Source organism: Sus scrofa, chromosome 6 (assembly GCF_054392235.1).
Source record: "Sus scrofa isolate SSC_HxYL_T2T_F1_AM1 chromosome 6, Sscrofa_HxYL_maternal_Yorkshire_Landrace_v2.0, whole genome shotgun sequence".
NCBI classification, from domain to species: Eukaryota; Metazoa; Chordata; class Mammalia; order Artiodactyla; family Suidae; genus Sus; species Sus scrofa.
The window spans coordinates 149,937,633-149,951,280 of NC_139388.1; the positions used below are offsets into that span (position 1 = coordinate 149,937,633).

General features: G+C 38.3%; 1 protein-coding gene across 13 annotated transcripts in view; it reads left to right on the forward strand.

Moving 5' to 3' along the window:
• C6H1orf141 (chromosome 6 C1orf141 homolog) overlaps nt 1–11,898 on the forward strand; it is a 185,717-nt gene extending 173,819 nt beyond the window's left edge. For 7 of the 13 annotated variants that reach the window (XM_084959073.1, XM_084959072.1, XM_084959077.1 and 4 more), the window contains one exon: nt 10,811–11,898. In XM_084959073.1, the coding sequence (XP_084815199.1) occupies nt 10,811–10,835 (25 nt within the window). In that variant the 3' untranslated portion in view covers nt 10,836–11,898. Of the gene's footprint in view, nt 1–7,202; nt 7,390–10,810 lie in introns of all 13 variants that reach the window. The other 6 variants (XM_084959069.1, XM_084959068.1, XM_084959066.1 and 3 more) reach the window with 1 other exon arrangement.
• Nucleotides 11,899–13,648: the final 1,750 nt, after the last annotated feature.

The window sequence follows — 13,648 nt, forward strand, 5'->3', positions numbered from 1 at the left end:
TCCGGATATATGCCTAAGAGTGGGATTGCGGGGTCATGTGGAAGTTCTGTGTATAGATTTCTAAGTTATCTCCACAATGTTCTCCATAGTGGCTGTACTAGTTTACATTCCCACCAGTAGTGCAGGAGGGTTCCCTGAGAAAGGTTTATTTAAAATTTTTTTTTTTAATTTTAATTGTATTTTTTTCTTGTTAGGGCTGTACCTATGGCATATGGAAATTCCCGCGTCAAAGGTTGAACTGGAGCTGCAGCTGCAGGCCTGCACCACAGCCACAGCAACATGGGATCCAAGCCATATCTGCAACCTGTGCCACTTCTTCTGCAACACTGGATACTTAACCCACTGAACCCCAGTCCTCATAGACACTATGTAGTGTACTTAACCCGCTGAGCCACAACAGGAACTACAACCTGTTAATTTTTAAGAGGAGAATTTAATAGTACCCAGGTAAACAGGGAGAACAGCCAAAGAAAATGTACCCCCGTTATTTTGGGGCTAATGCCAAGCCCAGATTTAAGTGTCCTGATTCAAAGGTGAGTAGATAAAAAAATCAAAACCAAACATGGGACATATCAACAATTCTGCAGCAAACAAATGAAATTTAAAATATAGCTGATGGCCACATTTGGACAGTGTTACCCCATGAAACAGGAGAAAAATTAAACAATAATTATTTCATATGCTCAAGAAATTAAAGAAAATAAGGATTCTATGAAATAAGATTTGAAAATACAAAAGATAATTGTTGAGGATGAAATGGTGCTATCAGAGCTAACAATTTTTTTTTTTTTTGGTCTGTTCTAGGGCCGCACCCCGTGGCATATTGAGGTTCTCAGGCTAGGGGTCTAATCAGAGCTATAGCTGCTGGCCTACAGACCTACACCACAGCTCACAGCAACGCTGGATCCTTAACCCAGGGAGCAAGGTCAGGGATCGAACCCGAAACCTCATGGTTCCTAGTCGGATTTGTTAACCACTGTGTCACGATGGGAACTCCAGAGCTAACGATATTTTTAAGGAAATAGGTAATGATAAAGTAGAAGTTAAAGTTACATTTAAAGTACTGAAGAGTAGAATAAACATTGGAGTGAGCCACATCAAAGATTTGAAGAGCAAGTTTAGGAAAATGACATAGAATGCAATAATAAAGGGTCAAAAATACGACTGAATTAGACAAAACAGTATATTAAGGGAAGAAAACAGATATCCAACATGGAGGTAATTGATGTGTTTGAAGAAGAAAACAAATTGAATGAACTGACTGAAAAGGGGATGGGAAAACCATTTTGGAGTAATGGAAATACTCAATATCTTGATTATGATAATGCTTATATGAGTATATATTTTAAAAATTTATCAAACTGTGGAATTAAAATGTATACATTTTATTATATGTAAATTATACCTCAATAAAATTAAAAGACTAACCTGCAAAAGTCTAAAAACACCAAAAATATAATAAATTAAAATACTCTATTTTAAATGATCTAAATAATATTCAGTAATCTAAAGTAATCTAAGAAAACTTTGGGTAAATGTAGTAAATAGTAATAATATTTCATTTAAAATAAAAAATAAGATTTGTTTTTAGGAGTTCCTGTTGTAGCACAGCAGAAAGAATCTGTCTAGTATCCATGAGGTCGTGAGTTTGATCCCTGGCCTCGATCAGTGAGTTAAGGATCTGGTGTTGCCGTGTGCTGTGGTGCAGGTTGCAGACACGGCTCAGATCCTGCGTTGCTGTGGCTGTGGTGTAGGCTAGCAGCTGTAGCTCCAATTTGAGCCCTAACCTGGGAAGTTTCATGTGTGGCAGGGGCAGCCCTAAAAAGCAATAACAACAACAACAATAATAATAATAAAGATTTGTTTTTAAAGTCAATGATAATTAAATATATAATGTAGTTTATCAAATTCTGTGCTCATCATTGTCACTTGCATCCTGCCATCTATGCTACTTTTATTTTTCTTGAATGACATCCTGTAGTAGTTCTTTCAATAATGATCTATTTGTTGTTAACTCTGATCCTTATGTATCTGGAAGTATTTTTATTTCTTGTCACTCTTTTTTTCTTTTTTTGTCTTTTGTCCCTTTAGGGCCACACCCTGAGCATATGGAGTTTCCAAGGATAGGGGTCTAATCGGAGCTGTAGTTGCCAGCCTACACCAGAGCCACAGCAATGCCAGATCCTAGCCACGTCTGCGACCTACACCACAGCTCACGGCAACACTGGATCCTTAACCCAACAACCTCATGGTTCCTAGTCATATTCATTTCTGCTGTGTCCTGAAGGGAAGTCCTCTTGTCACTCTTGAATGAGAGCTTAGTTGATGTAGAATTTTAGGTTGAAAATTATTTTCTCTCAATTGTTTAAAGATACAACTTCATTAAATTCTGGAATCATAGATTAGAATTCTGCTTTTGAGCTAATTGTTGTTCCTTTTGTAGAATGACAGCTAACATCACGTCTTTACTTCCTGGAGTTTTAGGATTTTTCTCTTCATCATCTCCATTTTTACTACCATGAATCATGATATAGTTTTATTCTTCTCTGTCCTCCTCAGTTCGAGAAATACACTTCTGTTAGAATTATTGGCCATTATCTATTCAAATATAGATTCTTCACCGCTGCCTCTGTTTTCTTCTTCTGGAACTATTAGGCGAATGTTGCCAATCTACCTCTCATGTTTTCTTTTTTTTTTTTTTTTTTTTGTCTTTTTTTTTGTTGTTGTTGTTGCTGTCGTTGTTGTTGTTGTTGTTGCTATTTCTTGGGCCGCTCCCGCGGCATATGGAGGTTCCCAGGCTAGGGGTCCAATTGGAGCTGCAGCCGCCGGCCTACGCCAGAGCCACAGCAATGCGGGATCCGAGCCGCGTCTGCAACCTACACCACAGCTCACGGCAACGCCGGATCGTTAACCCACTGAGCAAGGGCAGGGACCGAACCCGCAACCTCATGGTTCCTAGTCGGATTCGTTAACCACTGTGCCACAACGGGAACTCCCCTCTCATGTTTTCTATCTGTTCTTTCACATTTTTTGTTTATCTTTCTGTATATTCATTCGTACATCCATTATCTTTTTGTACATTCATTCATACATACATTCTGTGAATTCCTTGGTGCTTTCTGTCAATTAATTCTCCTTTTGGCTATTAAAGCTAGAGTTATATTATTTATTTCCAATATTCCTAGTTTTTTAAAAAATATCGACTTGTTCTTTTTTAGGCTATTTTCATCTTAAAATATCTTGTTCTTTTACATGAATGTTTTTTATTTGTTTTTGAAGTTCCTAAACATACCATATTTTATCAAATCTAAGATGTCAGCAATTGACCCTGTCAAATGATTCCATAATGCTAATGTACATCTTAGAATTGAAACATGGTAAGAATTTCAGAGTTCCTGCCATGGCTCAGCTGAAACAAATCTGACCAGCATCCATGAGGATGCAGGTTCAATGCCTGGCCTTGCTCAGTGGGCTAAAGGATCCAGCGTTGCCGTGAGCTGTGCTGTAGGTTGCAGATGCATCTCCAATCTGGCGTTGCTGTGACTGTGGTACAGGCTGGCAGCTGTAGCTCTGATTCCACCACTAGCCTGGGAACCTCCATGTGCTGGGAGTGTGGCTCTAAAATGACAAAAAAGAAAGGAAAGAAAGGAAGGAAGGAAAAGAGGAAGGGAGGAAGGGGAAAGAAATATGATAAGAATTTTAAAGTTATCTTTAGATTTTTCTATTTAATTTTATTGCCAAATTTGCCTCATATTTGTTGACTTTGTCATTCTTTGTATTTTTCATGTGTTTTAGAATTTCAGCAGGGTCTCTCTTCATTTATCATTTAGTTTACCTACTCTTCTTCCCTTTCCAGAAGTTTTGCAGTTGCTGCCGCTTAACCTTCATGGTCCTCAGGTCAAGCCAGATTTTAGAGGTGTGACTGGGACTCCCCTGCCAGAGAAATCTTCAGGATAGGGCAGATCCAGTCTTCATGCCCCAATGTGGTTTGCCTTAGTTTAGTTATACCGTTGGCCGTGGGAAGGAGTGACTTTTAGTCTTTTCATGAGCCAGGGAACCTCTACCACCCAACCCCTTGTTTCAACCTGGCTTTTCCACACTTGCCTTTCCCATCTCTCTCAATGGCGTCTACCCAGTCAGTGAAGCTAAAACCTAGAAATCATCCTTGATTTCTCTTTGTTCATTATACTCCATGTCCAATCCACCAGCCAGGACACTTGGATCTTCCTCCGAAATACAATTCAGCTTATACTTTTCTGCCATTTCCCTGTGCTGCAATTGTTATCCAGTCCACTAACATGCCTTACCTAGACCGAGCTGTGGTCTTGTAATTGATTACCCCATTGCTGCTCTTGCCATCCACATTCCCCCTTCCCTCCGCAGACTATTCATCCCTGACAGGTCGGAGGGATTTTTCTAAAACATAAATCAACCTACTTTGTTCTTCTGTTTAAAACCCTCCAGGAGTTCCCGTCATGGCTCAGTGGTTAACAAGCCCGACCCGTATCCATGAGGACGAAGGTTCAATCCCTGGCCTCGCTCAGTGGCTTAAGGATCTGGCATTGCCATGAGCTGTGGTGTAGATCGAAGATGCGGCTCAAATCCTGCATTGCTGTGGCTGTGGTGTAGGCTGGCCGCTGCAGCTCTGATTTGACCCCCTGGCCTGGGAACCTCCATATGCTGCGGGTGTGGCCCTAAAAAGACAAATGACAAAAAAAAAAAAAAAAAAAAAAAAACAACCCAACTGATGTCTGTTATAACCAGAAGAAGATATTACGTCTTCGCTATGGCTTAAGTGGCCCTATGTGATTTGGTCCCTGATACCTATCTCATCTCATCTCACTCCACTCTCCCCCTCATTCACTACATTCCAGCAGCACTGGCCTTCCAGTTCCTTGAGCTTTCATTCCATGCTGGTTGCACACTGAGACCTTTATACTTGCTATTTCCTCTGCCTAGTAGGCTATTCCCCTAGCTCTTCACCTGGCTGCTTCTGTCTCTTTCTCAGTTTCAACTCAAATAACCCCTCCTGGGAGAGGTCTTCCATAGCCACCCTAGATGAAGTATCATGTTATATTTTTCAGTAATACTTACAAGTAGGTGAAATCATTTTATATCTTTGTTAATTGAATGGTTGGTTTATTGAAGACTTTCTCTCTCTTGAATAGGGCTTCCCAACCAATGTGCCGTCATAATTTGTTGTGTTCAGAGGGGAGTAGAGGTGTGCTGAAATGATCCTTCAGCCTTTAAGACTGCTGAGTTGGCAGTACTTCGTTCACTGTGCTGAACAAAGAATATTAAATTATATGTATGCCATCATGTGGAAAAGTTAGGAAACCTTGCCCTAGACTACAAACTTCTTAAAAGCAAGAAAAGCTGAATTTATGGCCAGTAGCATGTGTGTCTCGGAGCATGTTTAAGAAAGTAAAGAATGCTGGAGTGGCCAGAGGCATATTTAGAAGAGTTCAACTTTGGATTCTTTCTTCATGCCAGGTTGCAAGTTGTGCTTGTCATCTGCTAACTAACCTCTCTCCCTACCAAGTGTTTAACCTTCTGAGACTCCCTCTTGGCTGATAATGACTTTATATGTAGAGAGATTTGCAAATGTGGGAATGCCTTTCTTCAAAAAAATCCCTAAGACCAGTTTTATGGTTAATCTGTCTTAGCCAAACATTAGATCCCTGATCTCAGTCTTTTTTCTATTTTGTTCACTTAAGTTTTTACGGAGTAGCTACTACAGATCAAGCACCATACCAGGTACTTTTGCATGTTATTTTACATTGTAAAATAGTTCATACAAAATATCTTCTAAGTGCTGTAATATATATGTGTGTTTTATTAAAATATTTTATAATTTCACCCCAAAGAGAAAAAAAAAAAAAAACCTAGGGAATCATTTGATTTGGTTGGTCACTTAGAAGATTATGTTAGTAAAAGCTAATTTGTTTTTAAATTTTTTAATATTTTATTTTGTTCAATGATGTTTCTAAGAAGAAGAGTTGTGGCTTTTATTTTCTGGTAGCCCAGCATGAATGTGATCTGGCTTATTATGGCCATTTAGGCCCGTGTGACAATACAATGACTGACCTATGACTGGTCAACCAGTCACATGCACATTCAGACAAGTTCACACACATATGACGTTAGGTCAGTCAGACCTTGAGCACGTGCTCTTTGTGCTGCAAGTACACAATCAAATGGAGAGGAAGACAGTGAAATATGGAGAGATATAATTGTGGTTTTGCAGTAGAGACAAGTTTAATTATATTACAACATGGATGTGAAAAATGTAACATATAACATTGATATTTCTCATGAGATCCTCAAATGGTGTAATGAAAACAGTCATATTAATCCATTGTGTTTTAAACTTTGGAACCATAATGCACAGCCTCTTTACCCTTAACACAGTCCTTCTGTTTCTAAGAGAGTATCTGAGTATATGAGTAGGGGGCTAACTGGACCTTATGACATTGAGGAAAAGATACTTGACAAGAATCTTTCATGTACTGCTGGTCTCATTCCTGGACGTTCTATGACTGCTGACATCTGTAGTTCATGAACTTATAATCTGTTCTCTTTGAACTTAGATACGGTCCATTCTGAACCATCATCAGTATGGTGGAACTCATTGAGTTTCTGTCATGTCTTCATCTGTTCTTAGACTATCTATGACTCACCCAAGCCAAGACTCTGGTTTAGGTTATTGCACCTCTGCAAGGGCAAGTGTGTTGGCAAGCCTAAACTCAGTGTCCATGTCACAGGTGAACCAAGGGAGATCTGGAATGAGAAAGAGATCCCCTCTCTGCCTAACCAAACCATTTTGTCCTGATAACAAAGCTAGGGTCACCTGTGTTGGCAGGAAGCTGCCCCTACAAAGCACTCTTGTCTCAGAATCTTAACAAAGGATGTGGTAAATATACCTTTCTTCCTTTGGTGTTCTCCTCAACCTATATAATACACCACCAGTCCACTCAAACACCAGACATATTATCTCTCTTCCACCCCTGTTTTTGCTATTCCCCCCCACCACACACACACACAAACCAATCAGGAAATGATAGTCTTGTTAGGTTGAAAGTATGGCAGAGGATTTGAGGAAGATGTTAGCCATGATTTTAAGGAATGGGAGAGGCAGACAAGAACTGACAAGCTGAAATCAGCCTTATAAACGTGTATGCTGAACTTGTGTTCATTTTCAGAATAAAATCTCCTGCACAGATGAATGATTATAATACAAAAGAAAATAAATACATCGAAAATTACCAACTAAATGAATATTCAGTAAGAAAGAAAAGCTTGCTCCCCTTATGCTTTGAGGATGAATTGAAAAATCCAAATGCCAAGATAATCAGCATTAGTCCAGCAAAGACAGTAACTTCTCACATGGTAATAAAAACATCCACTACTGTTCAATAAAAATGTGTATTGTTACTATCTGTGGGATTAACATATCCTAGTGACCAGACCCTTTGATAAATTCTTCTTAACTCTTGGCTTCATATTCTGAAGTGACAACACAAATTCTTAATGTTCTTTTTAGAAAACCCATCCCAAAACAGGGGATTCCTTTGCACCAGTTAAAAATTCTGTTATTCTTCATGAAGAAGGATTTATCAAATTTTCTTCATTATCGAAGATATAAAATAAAGATTGTGTTTTAAAATGACTGCATTATGTTTCACTCTTCTATCTATCTATTTCAGCTATTCCAACCAGAAAATACATTTTAAAAAATTTTACTGGTGTGTAGTTGACTTACAATGTTGTATTAGTTTCAGGTATACAGCAAAGTGAATCAGCTATAAATATATCTGTTCTTTTTTCCCATGTAGGTGATTACAAACAGTTGAGTAGATTTTCCTGTGCTACATACAGTAGCTTCTTGTTAATCATTTATTTTATCCAGTTACCTATATTTCCACCCTACCAATTCCTCCCCCCCCAACAAGTTTCACCTGTGATAACCATATGCTTGGTTTTGAAACCTATGAGTTTGTTCTGTTTTATAAATAGGTTCATTTGTATTATTTTTATTAAATTCCACATATAAATGATATCATATGATATTTACCTTTCCCTGTCTGACTTACTCCACTCAGTAGGATAATCTCTAGGTCCACCCATGTTGCTGCAAATGGCAACATTTCATTCTATTTTATCACTGTGTAGTATTCTATATATATATATTATATATATATATATATATATATGATATATATATATCACATCTTCTTTATCCATTTTTCTGTTGATAGACATTTAGGTTGCTTCCATGTCTTGGCTATTGTAAATAGTGTTGCAGTGAACATTGGGGTGCATGTATCTTTTCGAGTTATGGTTTTCCTTGGATATATGCCCAGGAGTGGGATTGCTGGATCACATGGTAGTTCTGTATTTTGTTTTTTGAGGCACCTCCTTACTATCCTCCATAGGGGTTGCACTAATTTACATTCTCACCAAAGGATTCCCTTTTTGCCACACCCTTTCCAGCATTTATTGTTTACAGACTTTGTGATGGTGGCCATTCTGCCTGGTGTGAGGTGATACCTCAATGTAGTTTTGACGTGCATTTCTCTAATAATTAGTCATGTTGAGCATTTTTTCATATGTTTTTTGACCATCTGTTTTCTTTGGAGAAATGTCTATTTAGATCTTCTGCCTATTTTTGACTGGGTTTTTTAGGGTTTTTTTTTTATATGAAGCTCCATGAGATGTTTGTATATTTTGTAGATTATCATTTATTGGTTGCTTCATTTGTAAAGATTTTCTCCCGTTCTGTGGATTGCCTGTGTGTGTGTGTGTGTGTGTGTGTTTTAATGGTTTCCTCTGCTGTGCAAAAGCCTTTACGTTTACTTAGGTCCCATTGGTTTATTTTTGTTTGTGTAGAAAATACATTTGTTACAGGCTATTTGGTGCCTCCGAGTCTCTAGGAATGCTCAAGAGACAATCTGGCTTGAAAGCTACCCAATCAGGAGTCATCCCATTACAGCCCCAGATTGTTCCACTGGGGCCCAGGCTGTTGTCACAGACCAAACTTGCCAATTCTGATTCTGGGCAGTGGACACTGTTTCTAGAACCTTTGCCACTGCTGCCTTTCACAGCTAGATAGATGCACCCATCCTCACTAGAATAGCTTTCACAACTACTTTTCACAGTGCTTGTTTTTCCTGAACTGAAAACTGTCTTGGATGTCTCTTGAGTGCAGAGCCTAGGTCACACGCTTATGCTCTAACCTCAAAGGAGGCTGATAAAGAGAGCTTTTGCCTCTCCTACGGGTACATTGACTTGTAAGGTGGAAAATACCCTAAGGTGTTGGGCAGATAAAAATTTGACAAACTTATGGGAGTTCCTGTCGTGGCTCAGTGGTTAACTAATCCGACTAGGAACCATGAGGTAGCGGGTTCGATCCCTGGCCTTGCTCAGTGAGTTAAGCGTTGTTGTAAGCTTCAGTGTAGGTCACAGATGTGGCTGGGATCCCAGCGTTGCTGTGGCTCTGGCGTAGGCCGGTGGCTATGGCTCTGATTGGACCCCCAGCCTGGGAACCTCCATATGCCACAGGTGTGGCCCTAGAAAAGGCAAAAAGGCAAAAAAAAAAAAAAAAAAAAAAAAATTGACCAACTTCTACTGCTATGGCTAAATAGGTAACACTGGCATCACCAGTGGATAGCAAAAATAGACCTTTTGTCATTTCTGCAGTAATCATAAGCATTAATATGCCTTTCACACTAATACAATTAGATGATCCTCATGTCTTACTTCATGAATTAATTATATTTCTAAAAGAAATGTAGCAATCACTGACCTAAAATTTACAAACGAAATACTGGTAATAGTCATATTTGGTGAGTTCCTGTGGAGTTCACCTTTTTTTCCTTATAATGGTAATATGGAAAAGAGTTTAGTGTGTAGCTCATAGATACAGATTTTCCTACTGCTGTGATTAAAAATAATATATTTTAAAGTCAATCTATTACTTTGGCTGTTTTATTCCACAGATATATATCAAGTACTTTTTCTTGTGCTAAGTATTGTGCTAAGTGTTAGGACACAATAATGAATATGATTGTTTTAAAGATAATTTTATACTTTCTGAACTTATTAGGATACTCAGACTGTGTAATTTGGCTTATAATCGGTTGCGGTCTGTCTCTTTTGATCTTTGACCCACTCCATTTTTTGGTATGCTGCTTATTTCTGGGCACAGAAACCTAAGAAAGGCCAGAAAAATGTTCCATCCCACCAACTATCCTATTTACCAATGACAACACCTCAGACATTTAAGAGAGAGTTTTAGTTCTTGGGAGTTCCCACTGTGGCTCAGTGGTAACGAACCCAACTAGTATCCATGAAGATGTGGGTTCATCCCTGGCCTTGCTCTGTGGGTTAAGGATCTGGTGTTGCCCTGACCTGCGGTGTAGGTCGCATACATGGCTCGGATGTTGCTGTGGCTGTGGTTTAGGCCGGGAGCTACAGCTCCCATTAGACCCCTAGCCTGGGAACTTCCATGTGTTGCAGGTGCGGCCCTAAAAACAAAACAAAAAAAAAAAAAAAAAAAAAAAGGAATATATTTATTTCTTTATCTCTCACTTTATTTCAAAAAAGATTTTAGGAGACCAAACATTCAGATTTTACTCTTAAAGTCTTATTAAGAGAAGGAACTGTTTAAATACCATTTATTGTTCATATTAAGAATTTCTGTGTACTCATTTTTAGAATATTTTGCCATTTTGTTTTCATGTTTAAAAAAGTATAGAGTCTTCTTGCCTCAATAGACTGATGACTAAGTACTCTTTTCTTTAATCCACAGGAACATAATGACACAAATCCCATAATTTTCCATAAGACTGAATATGTAAAAATGTTCCTTTTGACAAAAAATAGGCTTCTTCCCCATTCAGTGGAAAAAGGAACAGATTACCTACATCAAAGGTCAAATGTTGTTTTAGAAAGAAACTGTGGAATGCTCAAGTCTGTAGTTAGAGGTCAGTCTTTTACTCCCTCCAAACTCAAAAGGACCATGCCTACAACGCAGAGGAAAGATGAACCAGCAATACCCTTTGAAGTGGGTCGTGGATGTGTAAAGGATAAACTAAGGAGGAAAACTAGTAAGCAGACATTTGAAAACGTATCTTGGCATAAACTCTATAGCGTCTCACAGACATTTTCCAGCCTAACCAAAAAATTTGTGGGGCTCCTCGATAAAACCATTATTCAAGAAAAGGTGGCTAAAACTAGCAACTTTGAAAAAATGTTTTCTACAGTAAAACCAATGAGCAAATTCAGTGCCTCACCTGTCAAATATTGCTCAAAGCCTTCAAAAAATATACTCAAAGTCCATAAAATAAATGGTGTAACACCATTGGATGATTTGTTAAACTCATCAAGTATAAATTAAATACCTTGTAACACGGTGTTTCTACAGCAATATTTGGGTAACAAGAAGCAAGTAACAGTTCCAAGATTATAGAAGAAATGATTTTCTAAATGGCAATGTTCTAACGGATGGTAGAAGAAAACAGAAGAAAGCACAGAAATTGGAATTATGAACAGTGGAATAGAGGTGGAATATAATACTTGAAGTGAACAAGGGGACAAAATTAGGAAATAAGATCAACAAGAGGAACTAGTTCAGAATTCCTCTTATCTCAGATTCCTCAGTCATCAGCAGTCCCTCATAAAGCATGATTCAGGATCAAGAATGGTATTGACTAGCTCTGGAAATTTGCTATTGGAAGCCAAATAATGTCAATGACCTTAATTGGATATCACACAAGACAAATATACCATTAACCTGATGCATGTGGAATTAATCGCGTATCAGCATTTTGGATAGTCCTTGGAAACTAGCATGACACTAGCAATTCATGAAATTAAAAAGGCTTTGAAATTTTCAAATATCGTTTTTGTTGGTAAATGTTGGAACTTCTTTATTATATAATGCCTTCATTAAGTATAACAGACTTTATGAATTGTTAAATAATTTAGAAGAATAACTTATCCTTTTTTTTTGTTTGACTTTTTAGGGCTGCACCAGCAGCATATGGGAGTTCCCAGGATAGGGGTCAAATTGGAGCTGCAGCTGCTGGTCTATACCCCACCCACAGCAACGCCAGATCCAAGCTTCAACTTCAACCTACACCACAGCTCATGGCAATGCTGGATCCTTAACCCACTAAGCGAGGCCAAGGATTGAACCCGCATCCTCATGGTTACTAGTCAAGTGTATTACCACTGTGCCACAATGGGAACTACTAGAATAACTTGTTTTTAATAAGCTAAATAATTTGGGTATGAAGTCCCATAAAAAATTGAAAATGTTTGGAGTTCCCACCATGGCTCAGAGGAAATGAACCTGCCTAGCATCCATAAGGACGCAGGTTTAATCCCTGGCCTCGCTCAGTGGGTTAAGGATCCAGTGTTGCCATGAGCTGTGGTGTAGGTTGAAGACATGGCTCCGATCCTAAGTTGCTGTGGCTATAGTGTAGGCCGGCAGCTGTAGCTCCAATTCGACCCCTTGCCATAGAACTTTCATATGCTGCAGGTGTGGCCTTAGAAAGCAAAACAACAACAACAACAACAACAGCAAAAACTTAACTATGCAGTCAGCTCTCTGTATCCATGGGTTCTATATCTGCGTATTCAACCAATCATGGACTAGAAAATATTCCAAAAAATTCCATGAAGTTACAAAAAGCCAAAACTTGAATTTGCTTAGCACCAGCAACTATTTACATAGCATCTGCATTTTACTTACAAATATTTACATAGCATTTAAATTGTGTTAGGTATTATCAGTTATCAAGAGATGATTTTAAAGTTCACGGGAGAATGTGCGTAGGTATTATACAAATACTATTACATTTTACACAAGGAACTTGAGCATCTATGGATTTGGGTATCTGTGGGGGTTCCTGGAAACAATCCCCTATGGAATCAAAGGAATAACTGTATACTATTTATAGGAAATATAGTTAAAGCTTTATTTTAAAGCTTGAAAATAAAGGAGTGGAGAAGGAAATGCTAGACTAAAGAAAAACAAAAAGTTGGAATGGCATTATTAATATCAGATATTAAAATTTAGAATTAGAAGCAATAAATGACAAAGAAGGACTTTATGCCTCATGTAATAATAAAAACACAGTATCTGAAAAAAATATAACAGCATCTTTGATGCACTATATATACGATGAATTATACCAAAGAAGAAAGCCCTTAAGTATATAAAGCAAAGGCTACTGGAAATCCCAGAAGAATATAATAAAAATAAAATTATTGTGGAAGACCTCAACTCACCTCTTTCAAAGTTAAGCAGATAAAAAGGTATGGACCCAGGGTAATTATGTAATGCAATTGATAAAATTGATGTAATGGATATAGATCCCTGTTTCTTTGAAACAGAGAAAATATAGCGTTTGTCCATAGAAAATGGATTATGTGTTGGTTGGGCTGCACAAAAGCACTTAACTTTTTTTTTTTTTTTTTGCTTTTTAAGGCCCGCTCCTATGGAAGTTTCCAGGCTAGGGGTCAAATCAGAGCTGCTGGCCTACATCATAGCCACGACCACAGCAATACTAAATCCGAGCCAAGTCTTTGACCTATACCACAGCTCACAGCAACACTGGATCCTTAACCCACTGAGCAGGGC